The sequence below is a fragment of the Scyliorhinus torazame genome, chromosome 10 (assembly GCF_047496885.1).
Source record: "Scyliorhinus torazame isolate Kashiwa2021f chromosome 10, sScyTor2.1, whole genome shotgun sequence".
Lineage (NCBI taxonomy): Eukaryota > Metazoa > Chordata > Chondrichthyes > Carcharhiniformes > Scyliorhinidae > Scyliorhinus > Scyliorhinus torazame.
Genome location: NC_092716.1, coordinates 73,521,877 through 73,536,753, shown reverse-complemented (window position 1 = coordinate 73,536,753; position 14,877 = coordinate 73,521,877). Strand labels below are relative to the sequence as shown.

Below are 14,877 nucleotides of genomic sequence, written 5' to 3'. Positions count from 1 at the left end.
AGTGGCATTCTGTCCCCTATACGAAGTACAGGCAACATTATTGCTCATATCAAGAAAGACAAAGACCCGACAGAATGAGGATCATATAGACCCATTTCGCTGCTTAATGTGGATGCAAATGTACGTGCGAAAGTCCTGGCCAAGAGACTGGAAAACTTTACCAGAAGTGGTCGGAGAGGACCAGATGGGCTTTGTCAAGGGTAGATAGCTAACTGCGAACATCTGATGGCTGCTGAACGTGATACTGACCCCATCCAGGGCGTGATCATCTCCCTGGATGCAGAAAAGGCCTTCGACAGAGTCAAATGGAAGTACAGGTACTGAAGCGATTTGGCCTAGGGACAGGATTCACCTCGTGAATGAAATAATTGTACAACGCCCCCAAGGCGAGCGGTCGGACGAACACCACCAGCTCTGAATACTTCCAGTTGCACAGAGACACGAGGCAGGGATGCCCTCTGTCCCCGCTCTTGTTCGCCCTGGCAATTGAACCCCTGCCGATCGCTCTGCAATCCGAAGAGGAGGCAGCGAGCACAAAGTCTCACTCTATGTGGATGACCTGCTCCTCTATATCTCAGACCTACAGAACGGCTTGAAGGACATCATGAAGCTCTTGGAGGAGTTCGGAGCCTTCTCGGGCTAACAATTCATTGGGCAAGAACGAGGTATCCCCGATGAACCCGAACAGGGTAAGGACGGAGCTGGAGGGTCTACCATTCAAACTAGCCCAAAACAAATTCAGCTACCTGGGGATCAAGGTAGCTCACGACTGGACATGGACCCACAAGTGGAATCTGACTAGTCTGGCGGACGAAGTAAAAAAAAAAAGACCTACAGAGATGGGAGGTACTCCTGCTCTCTCTCGTAGGGAGGGTGAACGTACTACCACCGTTCTTCTTCTTGTTTAGATCCACACCGATCTTCATTCTCAAGGCCTTTCTCCAAGGAATACATAAAATGATTATGCTGTTTGTGTGTGTATGTGTGTGTGTGGAGGGTGGGTGTGAAGAATCAAAGAATCCCCAGCACTACACTGCAGAGGAGAAGAAACATGGGGCCTGGCCCTTTCGAACTTGCAATACTACCATTGGGCAGCCACAGCTGGGAGAGTGATGGAATGGGTAAGGGAGCCGAGCAAAGGATAGGTGAAGATGGAGGAGTCCTCTTGTATGGGAACAAACGCCCGCTGAGCTCTAGCCACGACAGCGCTCCCATCCCCTCCCCGGCAAAGTACACGTCCAGCCCAGTGGTGGTAGCTACACGAAAAACTTATAACCAGATGAGCTTAACCGAGGTGTCCACCACGGCCCCCATCTGTGGTAACCACAAATTCCCACCAGCCATACCAGACACCACTTTTAAGAAGTGGAGACAGGATTGGGGGACGCTAGCGATCATCGTCTTCTACATGGGGGCAGACTCGCAGCCCTGGACGAGCTGACAGAGAGACTGGAGCTACCGAATGGAAAGGAACTCCGAAATTTACAAATCAAAACATATCTCCAGAAGGAGACAATGAGGTACCTTAGGGCCCAGAGAGACACAATGCTGGAGGAACTGCTGGATGCAGACAGTATGGAGAAAGGGAACTGTGGGGACATTTATGGACAACCTTCAGAACGAGACTACCACGGGACGAAGCCAGACGAAAATGGGGGGACGAACTGGGAACGGAAGTGGGCTGGGGACACTGAGCGAAGCACTGAGCAGAGCCAACTCCACCTTCCCCTGCGCAGGGCTCAGCTTCATGCAGTTTAAAGTGGTGCACAGAGCGCACCTAACCAGAACCCAAATGAACAGGTTCTTCCCAGAGGTGGAAGATAAATGTGAACAAGGAGGCCCAGACAGCCATGCCCACATGTTCTGGGTTGCCCCAGAGTTGTGGGATGCTGGACAGCCTTCTTCGAGGCAATGTCCAAGGTCGTGGGGGTAATGGTGGAGCCATGCCCAAGAGTGGCAGTCTTCAGGGTAGCGGAACAGCCGGAGCTACACATGGGGAAGAGGACTGACGCCATTGCTTTTGCTTCCTTAATCGCATGCCGGAAAATCCAGCTCGGCTGGTGATCAGCAGCATCACCCACAGCTGCAGACTGGCTGGCAGACTTGACAGAATTTCTTCACCGGCAGAAAATCAAGTGCACCATCCGGCAGTCGGATAAGGCCTTCCACAAAGCATGGGGGCAATTCGTTGGCCTGTTCCAGGACCTGTTTGAGGCCAACAGCGACTAGGGAAAGAGGGAGAGACGGGGGAGAGCAGTCAAGAACACACAACACTTGGAGATACAAAAGGGGAGGGAAGAGAAGGGGGGAAGAAATGAGGAGGAAACCAAGGGGAACCACAGGGAGCATAGAGGAGGAGAGGGCAGGAAGCACCTTCTCTCCCCCCCCCCCCCCCCCCCCCCCCCACCCCCCCCACCCACAAGGCCTGCAACAAAAACCGCAGAAGGAGGGGAAAAAGGGAAGGGGAGGAAAAAGGGAGACCAGGAACTCAGCAATAGGACACCCAGGGTGGAAGAGGGGGATACCAGGGAGGGGGAGAAGATATATCGAGGAATATGTATGTACATAAGAAACTGTATAAATTGTAAATGTCGGACACAAGTTCCACTTTGTAGAATGAGAATGCCAATAAAAACATTAATAAAATAATTCTCTGCCTTAGATGGCTGTGGACACTCAATTGTTTATAAGACTGAGATTGATAGATTACTGCATATTAAAACCTCAAGGGATATGGGGACAGTGAAGCAAAATGGTGCTGAAGTAGAAGATCAGCCATGATCTCATTGAATGGCAGAGTGGGCTTGAAGGCTAAAATGGCCTACTTCTGCTCCTATTTCTTAAATTCATATGTTATTATTGACCAAACAGTAGTTACCTTTTGAAATGTAATGAACCAAAGTCTATTGACCAGTTTCTCGACCCTACTTGCCTGACATTTAACACTTTAATTCCTAAAACTAAAAGTTATACCTCTGGAACACATGAATTATGGAATCAGATTTTTACAACACTCCTGGTTCCCTCCTATTTCTGAATTCTGCTCCATTGCTACCACAAAAACTTGATTTTCAGATTTCCCCTTGCAGATAATTCAATCAATTTGTTGCTGGATCTGCTGGTGTGCAGTATAAATCACCAAGGGCTTTGAAAAAACATTTTCAATACCTTGTCCGACAGCATTTTCATTAACTTTCACATTTTCAGAAGTTTTTAAAACTGTATATTTCATTGTAACTATTTTCCACATATGTGGAAAAGTTATCAAAAATTCCAAAAGACAAGATAATAGAAGTTTTTTCCAAAATGTATTGCCTTTCATCTAGAACTAAATATGTCCAGAACAATTTCAACACTTTTAGCCTGTAAAACTGGCAATTCAACTCAAATCAAACACTTTTTAATATTTTTTGTTACCTATACTATCAGCTCGTGATTGGTGGGAACAATAAAACTAAATCTCCTGTCACGGAATTTATGTTTTGCTTATTTTATTGTTTAATATAAATGACATCATTTTAATCCTTACAAATGATATTTTTAGGCATCAGAGTTCAAGATCCAGAGTTGACAACAAGGTCTACCCAACCTATGCTTCCCAGATATGGACGTAGCTTGCTTGAAGAGGCCAGGGCTGAAGTGCGAAATCTGTAAGACTCTCTATCTTTACTATGCCTCCCCATTGTTGTCCAGGTGGATGGGTCTGCTGTCACCTGGTTCCATTCTTGACTGTCTAGTCCTATTCAAAGTATGACTTGCAATGGCTTCAATTGCTGCGCCTGCACCATTAACTCAGGTTTGTCCCAAGTATTTTTCCTTGGCCCTTTCCTATTTCCTCCATACTGCCTCTCCGTGACATCATCTGAACGCACAGCATTAGTTTTCACATGTATGCTGATGGCATGCAGCTCTGCCTCATCACCATTTTCTGACATCCAAAACTTTATGAGCAAAGGTTTCCTGGAAATAAATATTGGGAAGACTGAAAACATTGTTTATGATCCCTACTCCATACTCTATTCCCTAGTTACTGTCTCCAGATGGCGCCGGAGTGTGGCGACTCTCTGCAAGCTCTCCCTAACAGATCCTCTTTTCACTTATCTTACAATTGTTCTAATCTTCTAAAATTTATTTCTAAGACTAACATTATTACTAACCTCTCTCTTTTATATCTTGTGTTGCCCTATTATGTATTTTCTTTTGTTTCCTTTTCTTTTCATGTACTTAATGATCTGTTGAGCTGCTCGCAGAAAAATACTTTTCACCGTACGTCGGTACACGTGCCAAAAACAAAATCCAATCCATCCCTCTTCCTGGCAACTTTCTGACTGTCCGCAACCTTGGTGTCATATTTGACCCCAAGATGGGTCTGACCACATTTGTGCCATCACAAAGACCGCCTCTTTCCACCGCTAACTTTGTCTGTGCCGCAACTCATCTGCTACTGAAACCCTCATTCATGCTTTTGTTACCTCCAGATGACTATTCCAACCCATCTTGGCTGCCCTCCCACATCCTTTTCTTGTAAACTTGATCACCCAAAACCCTCTATCAATTGTTATACATACCTGGTTCATAGTAATATTTTAGAGGTAATTTTTAGTTCTAAGATTAAATTTTAACTGCTGAAAATGGGACATGTTGACTAAAAGAAGATAAGTTAATAAATTAACAGATGAGCTTATTTAGCTAGAGAATTGGAGACAAAGTGCTTGCAAAGAAAAGACGTCCAGAGAGTTGTTTTTGGTTTTAAGTTGAAGCTACAATTAATTTCAAAGCATTCAGTGAGCCCTGGAAGGGAAGTCTATGTTATTATGGTGCCAGGTGGAACTTATAATGTCCCTGTGAAGAAACGTGGACATTTTATTACTTTAAAGGTACTTTATAAATATGCATTATTGTTGTTGTACTGCCCAAACTCTACAGGAACCTGTTCATCAGGGCAGTCAGGAATTTGAGATAATTACATCATCATAGAATCCCCACAGTGCAGAAGGAGGCCATTCGATCGAAATGATCGAGTCTGCACCGATTCTCTGAAAGAGCACTCCACCTAGGGTCAGGCCCCACCCTATCCCTGTAACCCAGTAACTCCATCTAACCTTTTGGATATGAAGGGGTAATTTAGCATGACCAATCAGCCTAACCTGCACATCTTTGGACTGTGGGAGGAAACAAGAGCACCCAGAGGTAACCCACGCAGGCACGGGGAGAAAGTGCAAACTCCACACAGACAGTTACCCAAGGCCAGAATTGAACCTGGGTCCCTGGCGTTGTGAGGCAGTAGTGCTAACCACTGTGCCACCCCAACATCTTAGATTATCGACCATTATGTTAAAGGCTGAGCAGAGCTTCAAATAAGGCAAAATCTAAAAATGGACACTTTTTACTCAGAACTGAGTGTACGGAACAGGTCCGGCCAAGGCCCCACCTGATATTGGGCCTCAGACCTTCTTTACTTCAGACCAGCAAGCTGTGGCTGCCTTTTGAATGTCCTTGGGCTTACAAAGATATTTTGAATTTCAGGCACCCCTGTCACCAATATGACAGGTTTTGAAAATGATGGGGATGATGCAATCAGGAAGGTGGGGGAGAGCAGTGATCTGATAGGAAGAGGGCCGGATATCATAGAATTTACAGTGCAGAAGGAGCCATTCGGCCCATCGAGTCTGCACTGGCTCTTGGAAAGAGCACCCTACCCAAGGTCAACACCTCCACTCTATCCCCATAACCCAGTAACCCCACCCAACATTAAGGGCAATTTTGGACACTAAGGGCAATTTATCATGGCCAATCCACCTAACCTGCACATCTTTGGACTGTGGGAGGAAACCGGAGCACCCGGAGGAAACCCACGCACACACGGGGAGGATGTGCAGACTCTGCACAGACAGTGACCCAAGCCGGAATCGAACCCGGAGGGACCCTGGAGCTGTGAAGCAATTGTGCTATCCACAATGCTACCGTGCTGCCCTGCCAAATATGCAGGATTGACGGAAGCAGGCTGTGGTTCTTAAGTGAACCAGTCTCTTTCCACCGCTAACTTTGTCCGTGCCACAGCTCATGTGCTACTGAAACCCTCATTCATGCCTTTATTACCTGTAGAAGATTATTCCAACCCATCTCTGGCTGCCCTCCCACATTCTATTTTCTGTAAACTCGATCACTCAAAGCTCTCTGTCAATTGTTATCCATACCTGGTTCATAGTAATATTTTAGAGGTAATTTTTAGTTCTAAGATTAAGGTTTAACTGTCGAAAATGGGACCATGTTGACATAAAGAAGTGACGCAGTAGGATCATCATATTTTGAACAACTATACCTTTTCAGTGGAAGCCTGCAGCTCTCCTTTAAGACCAGCAGTTAGACTATATGTTTACCTGATTTCCCTGTCGCCACACCCTCTTTTTAAAATAAACCCTCAAACCTTTAGTCCTTGAAAACTACTCTGCCACATGCAATCTTCCTTTCTTCTCCAAAGAGCATGAATGTATTGCTGCTGACCAAACCCATGTCCACATTCCCACAACTCCCCTTTTGAATGTCTCCCAACAGATTTCTCCCCTGTCACGGTGTCATGAGGGCCCAAATCAAAGTTAGAAAAGACATGGGGCGGGATTCTCCATTGTCCGACGCCGATATCGTAATCGGCGATCGGGCAGAGAATCGACTCTGACACCCGAATCGGGGCCGCTGCTGGTTTGACAGCAGTAAGCCATGCTCTGCCCCTCGGAAATGACATAATTGCATCATGCACCGTTGCAACGGCTTTGGCACATCATTGGCCGGCCCTCCCGCGATGCTCAGTGCCCAATGGGTCGTGTTCCCGACTGCTGAGACCACACCTGTCCCGCGCGGTCAAGAACCTGGCGTGACGTCTGCGGACTGTATCCAGCGCTGCCACACTCGTTTGGGAGCTGTGCTGCTGGCTAGTTGGTCTTCTGTGAGGGCTGGGGGGGACTTGTGGGGGGTAGCCGGGGGAGACCAGGTTGCACAGCGCGACCGTTGCAGGTCGTTAGCCGTGCGCATCCGCGGCCCGGGACCTGACCATTCCCTGGCCATTTTCGGCACGGGAGCCGGGAGTTTCACCCGGCGCCGCTGCTTGCCCCTCACTGGTCCCGGAATCGGTGAGGGGTTGGTGCCGAATTTTTCATCGCAAACCTCTCGGTTTAGTTTACTCCACCCCACTGTTATCCCCCTCATTGTCCCCAGCTTGTCACCTTCTCATTTGCTGACATCATCCACAGTCATGGGGTTGGTTTCCACATGTATGCTAACGACATCCAACTGTGCTGTTAATCTGTGTGCAGCCTCTGTGGCGTCAGACTGCAGTCCAACATCAAGTCTCAAATAAGCCACAATATCCTCCAATTTAGTATGGGAAGACTAAAGCCATTGTCTTTGGCTTCTGTTATAAACTTTGTATTCTTGCCAACAATCTCATCTTCCTTTCCACTGTCCCATGCTAAACTACACTGTTCACAATTGCACCAGCCCTTTTTGCTGCAAACGTACCTGCAGACTCTTAATTCTTTCCATTTCAAAACTGCCTGTTGTACCTGAGTAACGTTATTCAACTTCTCTATTGTCTCAGCCCTTTTGTGGAAAATCTTATCCATACCTTCCACTACTAGACTTGGCTATTTCAATGCTTTCCTGATCACTCTACTACACCTAACCTTGGTAAATGTAGAAATAGCAGTTGGCTATTCAACCCCTCAAGTGGCTGAAATGACAAACCAAACGTATTCCATATCCCACACATGAACTTTGTTACATCTTCAAAAAAAAAAAGAATAAATTTGATCCCTGTATTTTGGCATTGATCTTAAATCACTCCACAATTATAGATGTCAAAGTGATCAGCTGATATTCCCCAGGTTCCAAATTTATGCTTGTAACTCGACAAAAGAGTATTTCCCCATTCTTCCAGTACTAGAGATTTCCGAAAATGTTCCTCTACTTTAAGCACCCCCTGTTGCTTTCAGGTCTTGCTGCTTTATTTACTGACTAGACAAGGAGCTGGATTCTCCGCCCCACATTTCTGTTTCACCCCTCCAGCGGGATGTTCCGTTATGCCGGCTGGTCAATGGGGTTTCCCATTGTGGGGCAGCCCCACGCCGTTGGGAAACCCCCGAGCTGCCAGCAAAATGGAGCATCCTGCCGGCAGAGAATCCAGCCCAGGGTACCTCTTTCTCACCCCCCGCTTACTCTTCATTATCATTTTTGTATATGTGAATCATAATTATCTCTTATTCTGCTTAATATTGAGATCCATAAAATCGAAGTAAACTTCAAATAGTTTTCATTAATATCCATGCTTTTCTTTACCGAACAATCTGCCTCTGAACTTTAAGAAATACTTAATTCCATTTGTTGAATAAACTCAAGACTCAAATTCCACTCACAAATTCTTACAATTCACTCAATTTGATCTTTATATAACATACAGCCTTTGGATTAGAAAGTTTGGATTGAAACCAGTTAGGACAATTGCTTATCTACTGTTACTTAATCAATCAGGTTATTATCAATTCTATAAAATAACATATGTAGCCGGTTACATAACTTATCAAATAAAGTAATTTGGTGTTTATTAAATTTGCTTGTACTTGTATAATAAATCATTTGTTGTTTTCACCCTTACTTCTTGTTGTCATATTTTTGGACATATTTATATGTCAATATCCCCTTTGTTGATTACAATGCCTACATTTCCCATTAAACTTTCCTTTGTCAACTTTCACCAAAGTTGATGATGATCCAACTGAATCATTTAGTGCTTTCTCAAAAAGAGTTTGCCTTTGGTAACTAGCATTTCTGATGGCCAAAACAAGGTTTTAAACAAAATTATGTTTTTTTATGATGACCTTAGTTTCTGGCAAATGCTTGGGCTTTGACTGGATATTTTGTCCAGGGCAGTAGCTGGAAACAGATCTGAGCATCTGCACTGTGCCCAGTTTTTGAGGACATATCTGCATATAAACCAGCCAAATAATAATGGTTGTCTCAAGACTCCAAACTTATTTAAGAAAAGCTAGAGGACAACCTCAAAAGTTTATTCAGACAAAATTTACATAGGAGACTATGTGAATGCATGTGAGTGTAAAAGAGAGCCCACTAATGATACACTAGCTACCTTATTTTTCAAATTAAATTCACTATGAGCAAGGATATTAAACTGAAGGAAAAAAGACCAACAGCATCTTAATGAATCCTGATTGATGTTTAAAAAGATCAATTCAGTTTTGAAATTAAATATCTTCCAATTACCCTTTGACTTGTTGATTCTACTTACCGACACTGATGAAATGGAGAGGAACAGGCAAAAAAGAGACAGATGGTAAATAGAGATGTTTTCTTTATCCTAATTTGAATTCTTCTGATGCTTTTTGAAAGAAAATAGAAGGTCTCTAATTATCCTGATTATCAGCTGTGTTGTTGATAGTTAGGAGCTATAAGCATTATGACTAACTGATATGTCAGCGACGTGGCCCCCAATATTACATCCTTTCAATGGCCTTTCATATTTTTCATCTTACTAATTTGTTAACTCCTGAATAACATACTTGACTAATTTAATTCTGTTTTAGAAATATCAACAGACATCTGCAGCACAGTCATAATGTGTTTGAATCTATTGTTTAGCACATTAATTAATGTTTTCTGATATGATTGTTAGAGAGAATTGCATTGAGTCCCAGAAGGTGCAGATGGAAGAAATGGAGCAAACTGTTGAGATACTAAGAGAACAGATTAGGAAGAAGGATAAAGAATGTGAGGAGTCTCTTCTACATCTCAGAGAGCACCAGGCAACAGGACAGAGGTAACAAAAAAAAGACAGTTGAACTTTTATTTTGTAATTGGTGGTGTAACACAGGCCCAGATTTTGTGGTCATCAGTGAAGTGGTCATGGTCATTACTGACCTTTAAAAAAAGCTGCCAAAAAGATCTAGCAGTTTCTGTGGAGTGAATTCCCCGTTCTCAATATTAGTTGAGCATCAAGCAAAGGTATCCAGCAACAGTCATAATCATTGAAGTCATTCTCAGAGACACTGAACCAAGTGGTAAAATGCATTGATTATGTTTCACCTTTTAGTTACAGGGAGCAAAACAAATGACAGGGATGCCCCTGTGTGATTAAGGTACAAATTGGAATAGAAGCATTTTTAAAAATCATTTAAAATTCCATTTATTTTTCAAAATAATAGAGAATGTTGACATTCCATATATATATATAAAATAGTTTTTCAGGGCCAGAAAGTTTTTTCAGCAGTAATTATGAACTTAGCATGCTGTTAAAAACTGGGTACACCTGATTCAATAGTGAGACTAATAGTGTAAAAGGACGAGTTATTGTCAGCAACTCTCACTCTGGAGACATATAATATCACCGACAGCAACTTCTGAACTTGCATTTAACTGAGCATCTGCAAAATGATGGGTCAGGATTTTGAAAATGGCGTGATCTCCCCCATCGCCACTTGATGAATCGGTGGAGAACCTATCCCTGCTGATATTGGCTGCCCATTAGCCATTTAATAGTCCAGCGAGCATTGATTGGCTTGAGGTGGGGCATCTGCCCCTCAGTTGGTAACAAGTCCCACCTCAGAAAGCTGCCAGCTAATTTTCTAGTCCTAGCAGCACAGTGAACAGGACTGGGATGATAAGAAGTCCCCAGAGTATAAGATCCAGCATCCTTGATGAGGGGGCCTCATGGCAAGAAGGGGAAATGAGGCTTGTGCGTTTGGAAAGTGGAGTGGTTGGGGGTGTTACTGGAGTGGCCAGCATGGGGGGGAGCACCCTCGGGGAACAGACCCTATAGGGTGGTGCCAGATGCTGAAAGGAAGCTATTGATGGAGGCCGCACATTTCCACCCGAACCCTGAGCAGGATCACTTACTGGGTTTCCCTCCCTGCACCCTGAACTCCTCCTACCAGCCTCTAGTTTAGTGTAAAAAAAAGTTGCAGTATTGCTATAGGGTAAAGCTGCCAGAATTTAGTTTTGCAAAATAGCACAATACAGCACTCAATAAAATTGACAATGGTCAACAAATCTTTCAGTACCACTATTTTTCCAATTTTGAAGTAAAAACATTCTTGATCAAAAAACATACTTTTGAAATATGCTCTACAATTTATTCCTGTTTGGCTCTTACTGTAAAATCAATAGTCACTTAAAATATGCTTCTGTTATTGCTGCCATTAGATTTTTTTTAAATGTCACTGCTTGTTTACAATAAAATCGCAGCCTGAATAACACTGTGGTCCATTAACATCTGTATCTTTGGATTCAATGTTAATTAATCATTATGGAGTAAGTATATTACATGTGCCATGAAAGGTGCGATAAATAGGAAGTTTAAATCATGTTCACTTTTATGATTATTCAATGTTTATCAAAGCCAAAGAACAGGATGTTAATAAATGAATCAGGTGGAATGGAGTCTACTTAATTTTAGTAAATGAACAAAAACGTTTTGTGATGCCACTTAGTAACCATAATGATGTCATCCTGAGATTTAGTTCACATTTGAGACTTAATTCCTCTCAGTCCCTTTTGTTGAGTGAATTCACTAATTCTTAGCCAGCTGCTATTTGAGCATTTGGGATTTCATCGGCCTGTGCGATTTTCCAGCGTGTGATGGAAAACATCCTGGGACTACCCAGGATGGCCGTATACTAAGATGACTTAATCATCACCGGGGCCTCGGACAAAGAACATTTGGAAACCTGGCCGAAGTCCTCCGGTGTTTTGAACAGGCCGGTGTCCAGCCCCGCAGAGTGAAGTGCTGTTTTAAAACCCCCGCAGTCACCAATTTAGGATACCGGGTAGACGGGCATGGCTTTCACCCGATGGAAGACAAAATGCAGGCCATCCGGCAGGCTCCCATCCCTCAAGGTTTGACCAAGTACTGCTCTTTCTTTGGGCTTATAAATTACTGTGGCAATTTCATCCCCAATCGTTGAAGAAAGGACACTGGTGGGAATGAGACCCACCGCACCAGAAGGCGATCTGAGAGGTCAAGTGCCAGTTGTCATCCGAAAAGCTGCTGATACTCTTTGACCCAGAAAAAACACTTCTCCTAACATGTGATACTTCCCCTTATTGCATGGGGGCCATTCTCGCACACCGGATGCCCAGCGGTTCGGAGCGGCAGATAGCTTTCGCGTCTCGCACACTAGCCGATGCTGAGCCAAACTATGCCCAAATCGAAAAGGAGGGCCTGACTGTCGTGTTTCGTAAGCGGAAATTCCACTCGTACATCTACAGCCACGCATTCATGGTCTATACAGGCCACAAGCCTCTGATTGGGCTGTTCAAAGAGAATCGAGTGAATCCCTCAATCGCGTCCGCCAGGGTCCAGGGGTGGGCGATCCTCCTAGTGACATTCGTGTATACACTGGAACACTGCCCGGGCACGCAGATCCTGCATGCCGATGCATTGAACCCCCTGCCCTTCTCCACGAGGCTGCCAACACCCACCTCGGCCACAGGAATAGTAATGGCTCTACACTTCATGGAATTTTTTCTGCTCATGGCGGCTCTCATAAAGACTGGACCCTGACGGACGCACATTTATCCCGGGTCCGGCACATGGTCCAGTACGGGGCCCACACAGAGCCTTGCCCGATGATCTTGGGCCTTTACAGCAAAGCTCCTGGAGCTGAGGGTGGAGGATGGTGTTTTGTTGTGGGGGACATGGATAGGGGTCCCGGAACACCGTCATGTGCCTTTACTACAAGACCTTTACTACAAGACCTCCTCAATGGACACCCGGGGGAATCCTAGATGAAGATGCTTGCTTGCAGCTACGTTTGGTGGCCCAGGATGGACTCGGACATCGAGAAGGTGGCCCAGCGCTGCAGCCCTTGCCAGGAGCACCAGAAGGCCCCCACTTGCTACCCCGATGCACCCTTTGGAATGGCCTGGAAAATCTTGGTCCCGCGCCCACATAGACTTCGCAGCCCATTCCAGGGAGCGACGTTTCTCGTCATGGTGGACACCCATTTGAATTGGCTCGAAGTCAACAAGGTGCAGACCATGACCATAAAGGTGACCGTGGAAAGACTGCGACACATGTTCAGGTCCCGTGGAATACCAGAAGTATTGATGTCTGAGCAGGGAGTTTGAGTCGTTCATGACCTTGAACGGAATCCAACATGTACATACTGCCCCGTATCACCCGGCTTCAAACGGGTTTGCTGAACAGGCAGTCCAAAGCTGAAGAAACTGACCACCGAATCTTGGGAGATGCGACTGGCTTGGTTCCTTTTCAGTTTCCGGACGACCCCTCATGCCACTATGGGTGTGGCACCAGCAGAGTTACTGATATACGCCCCAGGAGCGCCACCCAGATTGCTGCACCGATCAGCGTTGCCTCCGCCCATCAAGGCCCGGGAGGCTGAGATGCCCGACGCCCCCTCGGAAAACTCCGACACCGATTCCGACACGGACACTGGTCTGCCCGAAGTAGTCATCCAGCTTCCTTTAACGCAGCCCCTTTACCGGCTGCACCACTCTCTCCTCAACTCTCCGCTCGAAAACGACAGTCACCAGTGCGTTACAACCCCCCCCCCCCCGGCCTGCCCTGTTGATGTTGGACCGCTATCTGCCCCCCAAGCAAACAAGAGGGCCTTTGCCTCTGACAGTGGACATGGATGTTTCTCCGGACTTGGAGGGGCGAGAGGTATTACGACGCCCTTGGGGGACAAGGACTATGCTCTATACAATTCCACCACTTCACCTCAGAGTATGAACTCCCCCCAATAATTTGGGGTGGGGTTTCCCCTGAACAATGGGGAATTTTTCAGTATAGAAATGGGTGCAAGTCATGGAAGGTGATCCTTTGGGGAGAGGAGTTGTAGCTTTTGTGATTTTGTGTATACCGTAATAAACCTTTGTTCATTCCTAACCTACTCTGTGTTCTTGCATCTCTTCCATTGGATTCTACAGTACATATTCCAGGACTTTAGCCTCCGTAGCATTAATGCTACTGAAAGGGATAGACAGGGTAGATGCAGGAAAGGGGAAGGATTCTCCATTTGGGAGGTAATGTTCTCCTGCCGGAGCTGAATCGCACCTGATTTACGCTCAGGCTGGGAGTGCAAATCAGGAAGCATGTCTCCATCCTTTGCCATGCAAATTTATGCATTCCAAGGATTGCGAGTGATTCCCTCGGGACTCCTGCTATCGGGCTGCAATTTAGAGTGGGCGGCCCGATAGTGAGGGCCAGCGGCTGCCCCCACCTGCAACGCAATTCAGACCCACACCCCCCACCAGAGACCCCATAATTAGAGAGACCAAATTAGAGAGAACCCCCACCAGAGACCCCCAATTAGAGAGACTTCCTAATCAGAGATACGCAATTAGAGAGACCCCCCCCCCCCCCCTCCTAATTTGAGAGACCCCCGCCTGGAAGCTCTCCATATCTGCTTCAGAGACCTCCCCTAGGAGAGAGCCCTGCCTGGAAGCTAGAAAGGTATCCAGAGAGAGGTAGTGAAACAAAAATCACTGCTTTAAAATTCAGCAGAGGAAGGAGCACCTCTCAATTCCTGGAAAGAGAAAACCAGTCAGCCAGGTTTAAAGGCCTCAGACCTTTGATCTGAAAGCCTTTCATTCATTTCTCTGTGAAATTGCTTTTACTAGGCTGTGTTTGACAGCTTCCACACACATCCAGATGTCTGCAAAGTTTCATTCATCTCCTTTCACGCTTGAGTGGCTCTGAAGTATCCAACTGTTATACTAACAGAAAGCACTTCACGCTCTTTGATCCAGTGGCCTCCCATGATCTAGCCGCCTCTCCAGCAAGTGGTCACACTGGTGCCAATTAGTACTCCTTTTTAAAAATGTGATGCTGGTGGAAGGGCTTGATGC

The 14,877-nt window shown here is 45.5% G+C and overlaps 1 protein-coding gene across 7 annotated transcripts in view; it reads left to right on the top strand.

Annotated features, from left to right (window-relative positions):
- The window catches only part of rpgrip1l (RPGRIP1 like), a 385,377-nt gene that overhangs the window by 84,972 nt on the left and 285,528 nt on the right, over nucleotides 1-14,877 (top strand). For all 7 annotated transcript variants that reach the window (XM_072518258.1, XM_072518259.1, XM_072518256.1 and 4 more), the window contains 2 exons: nucleotides 3,545-3,650; nucleotides 9,683-9,826. In XM_072518258.1, coding sequence (XP_072374359.1) covers nucleotides 3,545-3,650; nucleotides 9,683-9,826 — 250 coding nt within the window. The remainder of the gene's footprint in view (nucleotides 1-3,544; nucleotides 3,651-9,682; nucleotides 9,827-14,877) is intronic.